The 12,922-nt window shown below is 41.5% G+C and overlaps 1 protein-coding gene across 2 annotated transcripts in view; it reads left to right on the plus strand.

The window, feature by feature from the left end:
- Positions 1–12,922, plus strand: part of WNK4 (WNK lysine deficient protein kinase 4) — a 331,918-nt gene that overhangs the window by 264,378 nt on the left and 54,618 nt on the right. For both annotated transcript variants that reach the window (XM_068261897.1, XM_068261898.1), the window contains one exon: positions 9,905–10,800. In XM_068261897.1, the coding sequence (XP_068117998.1) occupies positions 9,905–10,800 (896 nt within the window). The remainder of the gene's footprint in view (positions 1–9,904; positions 10,801–12,922) is intronic.

A 12,922-nucleotide genomic window follows, 5' to 3' on the forward strand; every position in this document is an offset into this window, starting at 1 on the left:
GATCTAGGGATTTTATCTGATTGCCATATATAGTCGGGAAGGACATTTTTTCCCTTCTGGGGCTAATTGGACCATGCCTTCTAAGGGTTTTTCGCCTTCCTCTGGATCAACAGGGATATGTCAGAGTGCAGGCTGGTGTTGTACTTTATCTTCTGGTTGAACTCGATGGGCTTGATTTACTAAGACAAATAGCATGCTTTATCAAAGTTAACACGCCTTATCAAAATTAACGTGCCTTATCAGAGTTGCATACGAACCTGCAGGGGCTCAGGGCAGGACGAGTAGAGCTAACCCAACCCTGGCACACAAACTACCGTTATTCATAACCAATCATCTACACAATAGACGATCGGCTCCTCTAATAGTTTTGATCGTAGTAACCAAACGGCTACTATTACCGCACCAGGCACTCAACTCACTGCCTGAGAGCCCGAATAATTAGCACAACAATGTAAGTTCCTCAGTGCTGTCTGTCTATGTGCCAGCCTCTGTATAGCCTGCAATCACCCAGTGCTCAAATAGAAACAGGTGACCACCATCATAAATATGAAGACCAGACTCAGGCTCACTTTATAACACATAAATAAAATGGGAACTCAAACTCACATTGCGAGCCCATGCACACTGGACCCCTTTGCATAAATCTGCATTACAATATTGCACTCACTCCCAGTAAAGTGCACATCAATGGGTACCAGAAATACCATCAATCGGTATTGAGATTGCCCGTTCCCCTTTCCCGACCAGATTTCGGCCTTCCCCCGTCATCAGGGGGTGACCCCATCCAAAACTATGCACAGATATGTATCCCATACTACGCATGCTGGCATGTGTAATTTATACATTTATTGCCAGTTCAGGTGCCTTTTAAGTGTTTTTGGTTGCTCTGGGCAAATTATTCACTTTTCTTAGAGTTTACTTTACTACTGTTATGATAAATCAGCCTCAGTTACCTATTATAAAGGTCAGCACAATATCTTGACAAGACAAATAACATTTATATCACGCTTTTCCCCTGGTGGACTCAAAGCACCAGAGCTGCAGCCACTAGGGCACGCTCTATAATAGGCAGTAGCCGTGTTAGGGAGTCTCTTGTGTCAGAGGCAGAGCCCTTAACCAAAACACTATCCAACCATTTCAAGGCCAATTTAACCTGCTAAATTTATCGGGCACTTACAGAGCGAATGTTTTTAAATAAATCTCCATTTTTGAGATAAAAACTTTATCTCAGGCACGGGTTTCTCTAATAGACATTTAATAGAAATTGTTTTCTATGATTTACGAGGACTGTCATCTTCCTGCTCGTTGCAGCCAGTTCCTCACATGGGAAAATGGGAAATCAGTGCTATTTTGCATGCGTTGTACTGTTGCCATGGCGCGTTGGGGCTGCAAAAAGGTCATATTTGAACTTTATGGCAGTTTTAGAAAATCAGAACTAGGTTTAAAATGAAATACTGTATATTAGCAGTGAGTTACAGAATATCTTGCGTAATGCTGATGCGTTATTCCATTTTTAACAACAAGGCATTACAGTTTAAAGTGGACCCAAATTAAAAATATAAGATTTCAGAAATAAAATCTATTTTCTAAATTATAATAATAAATAGCAGCCTTTTTTCAGCTGCATGATGACAAATATAAAATATTTTACATTTATTGGAGGAACCCCTCCCTTCCTTTCAAATTGCCGGGACAAAATACGGCAAACTGGAGAAGTAGGTGGTGTCCGGCAATGGAGGAATTGCTAATGGCTGCCCCCAGTATAATCCTAGTTATGAAAAGAGAAGGGTGAAAAGCATGCACTGAAATGCTCATAGGCTTGAAGGAGTGTGTATTTATCTTTGTATGTGTCAGAGTGGTGCAACTAAATATTTTTAATTAAAAAAAATGTTTGGTTTGGGTCCGCTTTAATGAAGCTTTTCATAAACAAAATGTACAATTTTTAAGTCAGCATTTTTTAATAAAATATACTTTTAACAATGTTGTTGGTAAAGCATCCCTTAGGCCTGGAACCTACTACAAGTCTCAAATCGCTATCGCAACAGCTAGCATTTTTAATGAGCATTTTGTAAGTGATTTCTTGAGCATTTTCCGGCGATTTTGGTAGCGATTTAAAAAAAGTGTAAGCTTTTTGCCAACGATTTTGCTAATGATTTGTAATTAGTGATTTCAATTCTGATTGGTCCACATTATTTGGTTTCAAATTATTATTTTTTTACAGTTTGCAGTAATTTAAAATCACACACAAATCGCTATGTGTAGTGATTCATGAGCGGTTTGCCAGCGCTTATATACTTTACATAGTTATTTACTTTACATTGAAATGCTTCCAAAATGCTGCATGTCTTGCGAATGCGATTTTGCTAATCGCAATCGCTACTGTGGAATTTGTTGCATTTATTTACATTGGCAGAGCTTTTAGCGAGGTCGCTATTGATTTAAAGAGACTCTGAAGCGAGAATAAATCTCGCTTCAGAGCTCATAGTTAGCAGGAGCATGTGTGCACCTGCTAAACCGCCGCTATCCTGCGGCTAAACGAGGGTCCCTTACCCCCCGAAATCCCCTCCGAGCAGCGGGGGATCTCTTCCGGATTGAGGCAGGGCTAACCGCCGCAGCCCTGCTCCACGCGTGTCTGTCAGCGCGTATCTCCGCCTCTCCCCCGCCACTCTCAGTCTTCCTTCACTGAGAGGGGCGGGGGAGAGGCGGCGATGCGCCGCTGATAGACGCGACTGGAGGCAGGGCTGCAGCCGTTAGCCCTGCTTCTAGGAGCAGCAAAATCTACGACCAATTTGGTCGTTGATTTTGCGCGGGGGGGGGTTGGGGGTGAAGGGACCCCCATTTAGCCGCGGGATAGCGGCGTTGTAGCAGGGGCACACGTGCCCCTGAAGCGAGAATTATTCTCGCTTCATTGTCTCTTTAAAGGGGTTCTGTGGAGTCCCATAATAAACATAAACAGACACTTACCTGAGGCTTCTATCAGCCCCCTCTAGCTGTAATGTCCTGCGCCGTACTCCTCCAATCACTCGTTCCCTGCCACCGGCACTGGGCAAATTGGGCAATTATTCATCTAACAAGACAAATAATGAGCGTTCCCATCTCCAGGAGCTTACTACACAGTACGAGGTTTTCTTGTACTGCGCCTGCGCAGTAAGCTACCGGAGGTGCGAGCAGGAGCGCGCACGCGTACTTAGACCTTGATCGGCAGCGGGGAAGGAGTGATCGGAGGAGGACGGCGTGAGACATTACAGCTACAGAGGCCTGGTAGAATCCCCAGGTAAGTGTCTGTCTATGTTCATTACACGACTCCACAGAACCCCTGTGTTCTAGTGGGTTCTCATTCCTGTAAAAGAAAGTGGGCCTGCTCCAATTCACTTCTTCTAAGTTTTCTCTTAGGAGATCATTTTTCATCTTTTGTTTAAAATTCCTTTTCAGCACTCTGCAATTGAAAACGTGCCAAACAGTAGATGAAAAAGTACTATGAAAATGATTTTATTTTAATGTTTGTTGGTCGCTTAAAAGGCATTTGTATTTATAATGTAAAAATTTCACCAAGAAGAATACTTGTGTGCCATGTGTTTGAACTTAGTTTTTTCTGCTCTGTGAGTTGAATTTCTCCCAGTGTACTGAATAAGCTCTGGGTTTATGTAAGGTTTGCAAAGACAATTATATGTTGTTGTATTAATTAGCATTAATATAAAGACAGCACTAACAAATACAGATTACAATTAAAGGGAACCTGAGGTGAGAGCAGAGCAGGGACACGGTCCTCCAGCACCCAAGGCTGAGACACCAAAGTGCGCCCCTCCATCCCTCCCACCCCAGCCGTCACACACTGATTGCTATTAGACTAAGAGGCACCTCAGGGCCCACAACCTCCCCAACACCTTAATATCTAGTTATCTGGCTTGCAGTCACTGCCATGTATCCCCTTTTCTTATTTCTTTCTGCTTCAAACACAATTAGGAATGACAGCTGGATGAATTGTGCGCCCCCTCCCACACTGCGCCCTGAGGCTGGAGCCTCTCCAGCCTATACCTCGGCCCGGCCCTGGGTGAGAGGGATATGGAGGCTGACATATATATTTAACCACTCTGCGACCGCCCAACTCAGAATTGTGGCCGCAGATTAGCTCCCCTAGGACCCCCTAATGCAGGATTGCGTCATCTCGCAATGCACCAGATTTGCAGGGAACGAGCGCACAATCAAGCGCCTTTCCCTGCAGGGGGATAGAGGTGGCCCCAGCGGTAAGGCTTGTGATCAGAGCTACGGGGCGATAATTAGATGTAAACAAAAGTGACAGCTTTGTCGCTTCACTTGTCCCTCAGATTCACGCACAATCTAATCCATACCACAGCTCTATGCCTTGTACCGATCGCTCTCCAGGGGCAATTGAGGGGGGGGGGGGGGGAGTAATTAAACTGTAAATAGTGATCTCCCCATTAGTTAAAGTCCGGTAAGGAAATGCTTTGCCTTTTTTTTTCCTTTTTAAATACAAACTCCTTTCAAACTTCATCAAAAATGTTCTTTCTCTAGTTTAGTACAGTATGAACCTATAGCGGTACTTCAGTGCTGCCTGGGTTCTTGTTGAGGAGATATAACCTTCCTTCTTGCCTCACTGACATGGTCACTGTGATTAGGGGAAACAGCAGTGTACTAAGTGACGACAGCAATCAAGAACAGTACGAACAAAGCAGTACACAGCAGCCAATCAAGAACTGTTTTGTACTTTTTTTTCCCTCCTAGCTTCTTGCCTTTACACATCAGAGCTGCTCTTTCAGTGCTGTTATATGTTGTATGAGACATATATACTGCTGATGAACTGCTTTACTACTATTTATGTATGGGTCATGATTGTTGTGTCTTCTTATGTTTTCTTTCCCCTTTTTTTCCTATTTCCTTGTTATTTGATAAACACAGCTCTTTGTAAAGTTAATTTACAACCTGAACCTGGAGAGTGTTGCTGTGTGCATGATTTGTGCACACTACCATTGTTCATTTCAGTCACCTGCTCATCTGTCCAGGACATTCTTCAGGCTGAAATGACTCATGATCAGCAGGTGTAGGACATAGTGTACATACAGTGTTCCTTTAGACCTCTCTAGCAGGTGCTGGCTATGTCTCCAACGTTAACATGTTAAAGTGGACCTGAACTCTTGCACAGGACTGAAGGAAAACAGAGACAAACACACTCTGTATTTATTTAGAGAGTTTAGCCTGTCTAACCCCCCCTCATCTGTGACTAATCACAAGTTGTAATTTGATCTCTCAACTGTGTCCGCTACCTGCCTCGGCAGAGCAGCTAATATGTAAAGACAGGATGTTAACCCTATGTCTGCTTCCATGAAAGCATGACGTACGCACACTGCAGATTTATTGCAGGATTTGTATCAGCTGTAACAAAAGAAGAATGAGTGAGCCTTACCAATGATGTCAAATTCCAGTTTGTTATTCTTTATATGAAGACAAATGGTTAGAAAGAACAGGTGTAGAAGACCTTTACTGTAAGGCAATGGCTCCTATACTTTTCTACATGGCATGACAATGTTGTTGATCAGTGACCCCTGCTTCCTGTTTGTCCTGGAGTGGTAGAGATTACTGGAAACTTATAAAAAATAGCTGACATGACTTAAGACTTCCAAGCCCTCTTCATCAAAGATCAGGGCCCATATGCAATTAACTTTTTCACCTGACTTATCTCCTAGGAGATATTTTTCATCTTCTCTTTAAACTAACTTTTCAGAATTTTACAATTGAAAAAATACCAAAAAGTTGGTGAAAAAGTACCATCAAAATTATTTTGAGTACTTTCTTGCTTCCTGGTGGTTTAAAAGCCATTTTATGAAAGTTGTGAAAATATTACATAGGAGAAAACTCAGGAGAAAAGGTTAATTGCATATGGGCCCATGAGTCTAAATTGGGCCCATACAGCTTCTGCCCCTTGATGCAGTTGTTTGACCTACACCAAAGTTATGCAAAGAGAAAGGAAGATGCGAACAATTGGAGTAAACCAGATTACAGTACTTCTGTTGAATCAGTGAAGTGTAGTTTACTGGTGGATTTTTTCACATCATTATTACTGTATGTACTCGAGTATAAGTCTAGAAATTTAGGTCTGACTTTTTAAATAAAAGTACAGGGGTTGACTTGTACACAAGTCAGACCTACATTTCTGACTCATAGCCAAGCCAGGAGGGGTTAATGGCTGCAATACTTTATGCAGTGAAGATGTTGACCCCTCCTGGTCCACAAATGCAGCTGTTAACTCCTCATGGACCTCAAGTGCAGCCATTAATTTTGCTGGATAGACTTATACTTGAGTCAATAAATTACAGCTTGAGAGGGTCATATCTTGGGATCGACTTAAACATGAGGTTGACTTATATTCAAAGATATACGTTACTCTTTGCCTTGAGGTATTTAATGAAGACATCTATGGCTAGGTTCACTCAAGAACCGAAATTGGACCATGGATGGATCCTAAGTTATCTATATGATCCGTTCACACATGTCCATTTTGAACATACTGTGATAGCAGAACACAAGTCCATTCTTGAACTACTTTTTTAAATCTGCTGTTGCAAACCTGACATAGTGTGGAGCTAGTCCAAGTCTTGATGTCTGTACGTGAGGCTACCTAAACGTGTAGTGGATAACTAAGTCATCCTGTGGGTGCAATATCTAAACCAACTATAGGAAAACAGGACCACTAGGTCGAATAATTATCACAATCATTGGGAAGACTATCAGGTGTAATGGATGTGTACGCTCCAAACATCCAGGGAAAGGAGAAAGACATCGGCAAACATTTAAGTATTTAAGGTGTTTTTTTACTCCATATCGCATTGTGACTCCTGTCTCGTGGGATTATCTTTAAGCCAAGCAGCTTCATAAATCAAACATAGTTAAGGTAATTCTAAAATGTCTTTAGGGCTGCTAACAATCTGTAATTGCCCCTTCTTGTTTGAACACAGGGACAGCCATGTGTAAACTTGCACACTTTGCTTGAGAATTGGTATGTCTGGCTGGAAGCGAGAGGACTTCCAGTTCTGCGACTTCTGTCCACCCAGTCACAAATCAGGCTAGCAGCAATATGACAAATATGTACTGTACATAGAAAGGGAACATTTAATGCTTGAAGATCACCTTGTTGTAGCAACAGCAGGAACCTGCATGTCTACCCCTAATTAGACTGACATTAGATGTAATGAAACTATCCAGCTGGAAGAAACTCTGCTTCTACACTAAAGGCTATTACACACGGCATACATTTGTCTGTAGTGACAAACAGAGAAGACAACAGCATACGTTTAGAAGCATCAATTCGAGCTCGCGACAATTGTACACACGCGACAACAAGCAAGATGAAGATACGGCAGAAGCTGTCTGCCACGGACTACGTAGTGACGACTCTCCGCTGGATGTTTCCTCAGACGTCTGTTGGTAGCGACTCTGCTGTCTTAGAAGACTTTCGTACACACAGCAAGACAACAACAGACTATGCGACGGTTTGCGCGACAAAAGCCTCCAGCGATTAAACAGTTTTATCGCTTGGACTAGACCTTGTCTGCAGACTGTGGTTGTCGCTCACAGCATATACACCAATGAACTGTCGTGTGACAGACCTTTGTACGCCGTGTGTATGGGCCTTTACAGACAACAGGAGACCATGCCTGCCCGTATCTGTCTTATGTACTGTGTCTCCCATCGCTGCAGCTTGTATATATACCAAGGACCACTAAGCTGCTAGCCTGAATTAAAGAGGAATTCCAGTAAAAATAATGTAATAAAAAAAGTGCTTCATTTTTACAATTTAATTTTTAATTTTTACAATAATTATGTATAAATGATTTAGTCAGTGTTTGTCCAATATAAAATATTTCCTTTCCCTGATTTACATTCAGACATTTATCACATGGTGACATTTTAACTGCTGGCAGGTGATGTCACTGGAAGGAGATGCTGCTTGCTTTATTTTTTTGGCAGTTGGAAACAGCTGTCCCACAATGCAACAAGGCTCCCACAGTGTGATGTCAGGACCTCAGAGCTGTGAGGCGCTGACATCACACTGCGGGAGGGATTTCACCACAAAATCAGCCATACAGAGCCCCCTGATGATCCGTTTGAGAAAAGGAATAGATTGTTCATGGGAAAGGGGGTACCAGCTACTGATTGGGATGAAGTTCAATTCTTGGTTACGGTTCCTCTTTGAAATGAAAACCTGTTATCTAATAACATTTTGCACAAGTGATGGTGGCTTAAGCATATGTCTTACAGTTGAGAGTAGGTTCACAGTGTGACGTTAAAGTCGCACGTTATAGCCCTTTCTAACGTGTACAATCGCACTGCAATGCAAAGTCAATGCTACATTCACAGTGCATGCGTTGCGTTATAGTGTAATGCAGCACGTTCTGTGAAAGTTGTGCTTGCAGTGCGTTTGGCACGTTATGGGCTGCGTTACTGTGTTTGCACATGCTCAGTGGATTTTGTTTTTAATAGAAAAAACTAACGCATGCGCCATTTTGGGCGCATCAGGACGCCACGATAACGGCGCATTTGATGCGACGTTAAGGTGGCATTGAAATGACAGCTAAACGCAATGCAATATAGCATAACGTGTACTGACACATTATGCTTTTGCGTTGCGTTACTACCTGCGGTGCGACCTTAACGTCGCACCAAAAATGCAACGTCAACTGTGAACTTAGCCTCATAGTATGTGAAAAACAGACTGATCTGAGCCATTTGGGAGAGTAGGTATTAGAAAACAAAATATTATTAGTGTACTGAAATGTACCTTAAAGCAAATCTGATCTGAAAATAAATGTATGAGATAATTTATCACGTGTGTAGCATTATTTAATTTATCATTCAACATCAAAACAAAATAAATAATTGCTACTTGAACCTTAAAGATAACTCATGTTATTGGCAGTATTTTCAAATAAAAGTCTTTTGGCTTCTATTTACTTTTCTGTTTTTTTTAATTTGACTGCTTTGACTTTTGAATTTGACTGCTGTTTGACTGCCTTATTTGCTCAGATAAAAGCCCAATTTTTAAACTCTGTTCCCACCATCAGGGTCCACGGCCTGCATTGCTGCCACACACTTATATTATCCTGCTGCTGCTACTGTTGTATTTCACTCCTGATTGGTCCACTCCGTCCCTACTACACAGCCCTGTGCTGGGCAGAACATGGGGAACTCCACTGGGCTGCAAAAGACCAACGGTATTCCTCAGCAAGAGGGAGAATTCTCATTGGTTCATGGTGGACCAATGAAAGTTCTCCCTGTTGCTAGGGAGAATTGGTCTATTGCTTCCTATGAAGAGCCCGATGCTCCTGCGAGCCTCCGGGCTGAATATGGATGGACTGAGCAGTGGCGGCAGGACAGGTGAGCAGCGATGCAGACGTGCGGATGGGGCTTCATTGCAAGAGGTTGCAAAATGGACATAACGCATTGGCCTAGTGGATGTGCTTACCATTTCCATTTTGCATCCGCTCTGGTGTGAACCAGCCCTAAGAGAAGAGGTACAATTGTTTATGTCATCAGCTTATTTTCACTTAAAGTTCACTTTAAGGAAAGCTTAATCACGCACGCATGCATGCAGGCATACTGTGCACACATAATAAACCACCATGGCCATTATACAATTCACTTTTTCTTTTGAGTTATCTTCTGTTTACCTCCTTTTTGAACCAGTATTGACATTTAATAACTTTGCAAGGTTTGAATTTACATTCAGTGGCATAATATTAGATATAAATTGTTCTTTTGTGATTTGTATAATGTTTGTTTGCTACAGTTCAAGGCGGCTTTTAATATCATTGTTAGATTAGTTTCAGTTTCACTTTACTTTTAATGTTCTTTAATCTTAATTTGTGGTTGTTGTTTGTCTCCCTTGTAGGTTCCCCAGTGGCTGGCAGTAGAACTTGGCCTTCTTTTGAAACCCCCTCTAGTCCCACTGTACCCTTCTCAACAAACTATTCCATGCCATCTTCCCATACGTTTCCACCAACAGCTTACAGTTCCATGCAGAACAGCAGCTACCTTTCCTCCCTACCACCACACATGATGCCTTCATCTTCAGCGGGACACATGAGTACTCCAAATACTATGTTTCCCGATATGATGAATCCTCCAGTTAATCATGGAAATGCCTTGCAGCATATGTTGCACAGTGGAATGGTGCCACAAACTATGAATAATGCTTTTGCATCTAATGTCCCACCAGCCACCCAGTGGTCTCCAACAGCTCCCATGTTTTCTTTGGCAAATGTCTTATCTTTAGCTATGAGCATGGCTCAGACTTTACTACCAGGAGCTGTGACGGCTACGACACAACCACAAGGAATGTCTCACGGAGGAAACATGTTTTCACAACAAATGTCTCCTTTGATGTATCCAACAAGTTATTCTCAACCTCAAAGTCCAGTAAAGGAGTTTCAGGGTCAGTCTCCTTATGTATACCCTGGATCCAACAACAACAGTGGGATGTTTCTTCAAAATATGCCCGGCCAAACATTTTCTAATGTGGGAGGCACGTTCTCTCAGCCCTTTGCGCCCCCAGATTCAGTGCCACACAATTCTATGTTTCATCAACAAGTGCCACCAACAAGTATGTCAGGATACCCACAAGAGCCTCCTCAGCAGATTGAAAGTTCTTCTTCTGCTTCACCTGCAATGGACATAGCGGATCTTCAGCCAAGCCTAGGAAGCTTCAGCGAGGTGTCTTCAGCTACTCCCGGAAGTCAGATTTCGGAAGCTACTGGATGTGTGGTGGGGCAGACCATGAACAAAACTGTAAGCATTCATTTTTAATATGTGAGGTGGTTTCAAGGCATCATTTCTGGACTTAACTCTTGCTGCAGTTTGGTTAAAAAAAAAAAAAGGTTCAGTTCCAGGCAGTTGCTCAAAAGTAATCATCTTGACATTGAAATGGAGGCTACAAAATGCCAATTACCATTGTATAAAGTAGTAAGGTCATCAGCTAATGTCTTTTTTCACTGTGTGACTTTGAGTCATTTTTAAAGCCTCAGTACAGGCACAATTTTTATATGCATCTAATAGAACATTATTTTGAATTACTGATTCATACCAAAAAGATTTGTAAAGCAAAACTTCCTGCTTCATCAATGTGTAGATCTTCAGCCACTGACTACTGCCTGCTCATACCTGCCTGATACACACAATGAGATTTTCTGGCAGATTTACTGCCAGATCGATTATTTCCAACATATCCAATCTGATTTCTGATTGATTTTCTGTTAATTTCAGTGCAAAATCGATCGGAAAATGGATCGGAAATCAGATCGGACATGTTGGAAATAATTGATCTGGCAGAAAAATCTGTCAGAAAATTGCATTGTGTGTACATAGCATAACACAACACCCCAAAATAAATGAGATTGTTGGTGTCACATATCCAATAGGCATATAAGTTAAGCCCCTCTGCCGGCGTCAAGGCCAATTTCCTAGAGAGGTCCCTATGCTATTGGGGGATGCATCTGCATACTACACATTTAATGAGCATATCTATGATTGGACACATATCTGATATAGGATAAAAAGCCTGAGAACCGACTAATCAGAGGTCACGCACTCGGCCATAAGCCCCTAACCTTGCGCTGCTGTAGTCACATGTGCATGAGAGTGTGGCGATTGCTTTGTCAACTGAGGTTATGCATACCCACTGACTAACAGCCTGCCATGGATGCAGACTGAAATTTAGAGGTGGAGAAAGTGAGCAGGCAGCTGAAGGTCGCTGAGAAGGAACATGAATGGGTAATGCAAATCTTTTTCTCTTCTTTTTATGCATATTTTACATATAAAAATGTTCTTTTAAATGCCTTTAAAATTGTGCCTGAACTACATTTTTTTTTAAATGTAGTATTAATTTATTTGCACATGCACTTTTTCTTTTCTCCTGCAGATGTATACAAACCGAAAGCTAAATTTGATGAGAAAACTGAAAGTTAATTGTCTAGGCCTATCTGGGTAAAGCGTGTATACCTATGTAGTATAGCTTACGAAACTGATATCAGTTTATTGACATCATTCATCTTGTAGGTCATAGCTTAAAAGCTGTCATTATCTTGCAGTGAAGCCTGCACTTTCTCATGCTTAATGAAGTAAATACAGGTTTGTGAAACAAAATATGTGGTTAGTTTACTAACACATCTCCTGTCAAATTACTATTACTATGCTTTTGTCAAAATGTACAGTTTAGCAGTTCTGTTGCAGGTAGCTCTTTCTTTTTACCCTAAAGTTATATTATCAGGTCTGATAGGGTAAAGTGGATAAAAGTGTTTATCTATCTTAAAATAAATATGTAGTTTGCTTCATCACCAATCCTTTACAAATCCAGATATTCAGTTTAACCCCTATATCTCATCTATGACACACTGCTTTAACTTACCGTAATGCATGCAGCCAAACAAAACTAAACATTCATTTCACAAATCTGACTTTATTTCATTAAATGTAAAAATAAAATGCCTCTTTAAAGACCAACTAAACCCAAACTTGAACAAGGCAAATACTAATAGCAAACAGATTGGTGATAACATCATTTCATGAGTCAAATGGACTTGTCAATTTGGAGTACAACTTTCTTCTTGCCTTCTGTAGATTTAGCTGGTGAATGGATCAGTAAGGGCCTGTTTCCACTAGAGCGAATCTGCATGCGTTTTCTGCATGCAGATTCACATAACCAATATAAATCAATGGGCCTGTTTCCACTTGTCAGAAATTCTGTGCAGTGGACTGTGCAGAAAAAATCTGCACAGCAGAGCCATCAGAATTCACACACCGCAAGGCCAGTGTGCGATTTGCCTGTAATGTATTTAATAGGAAATTCGCTTGCGTCTTCACTATGCGAATTCTCCATACAAATTCACATACGTTTTTGCTTAAAATCAATGTA

The sequence above is a fragment of the Hyperolius riggenbachi genome, chromosome 12 (genome assembly GCF_040937935.1).
Source record: "Hyperolius riggenbachi isolate aHypRig1 chromosome 12, aHypRig1.pri, whole genome shotgun sequence".
Taxonomy (NCBI): domain Eukaryota; kingdom Metazoa; phylum Chordata; class Amphibia; order Anura; family Hyperoliidae; genus Hyperolius; species Hyperolius riggenbachi.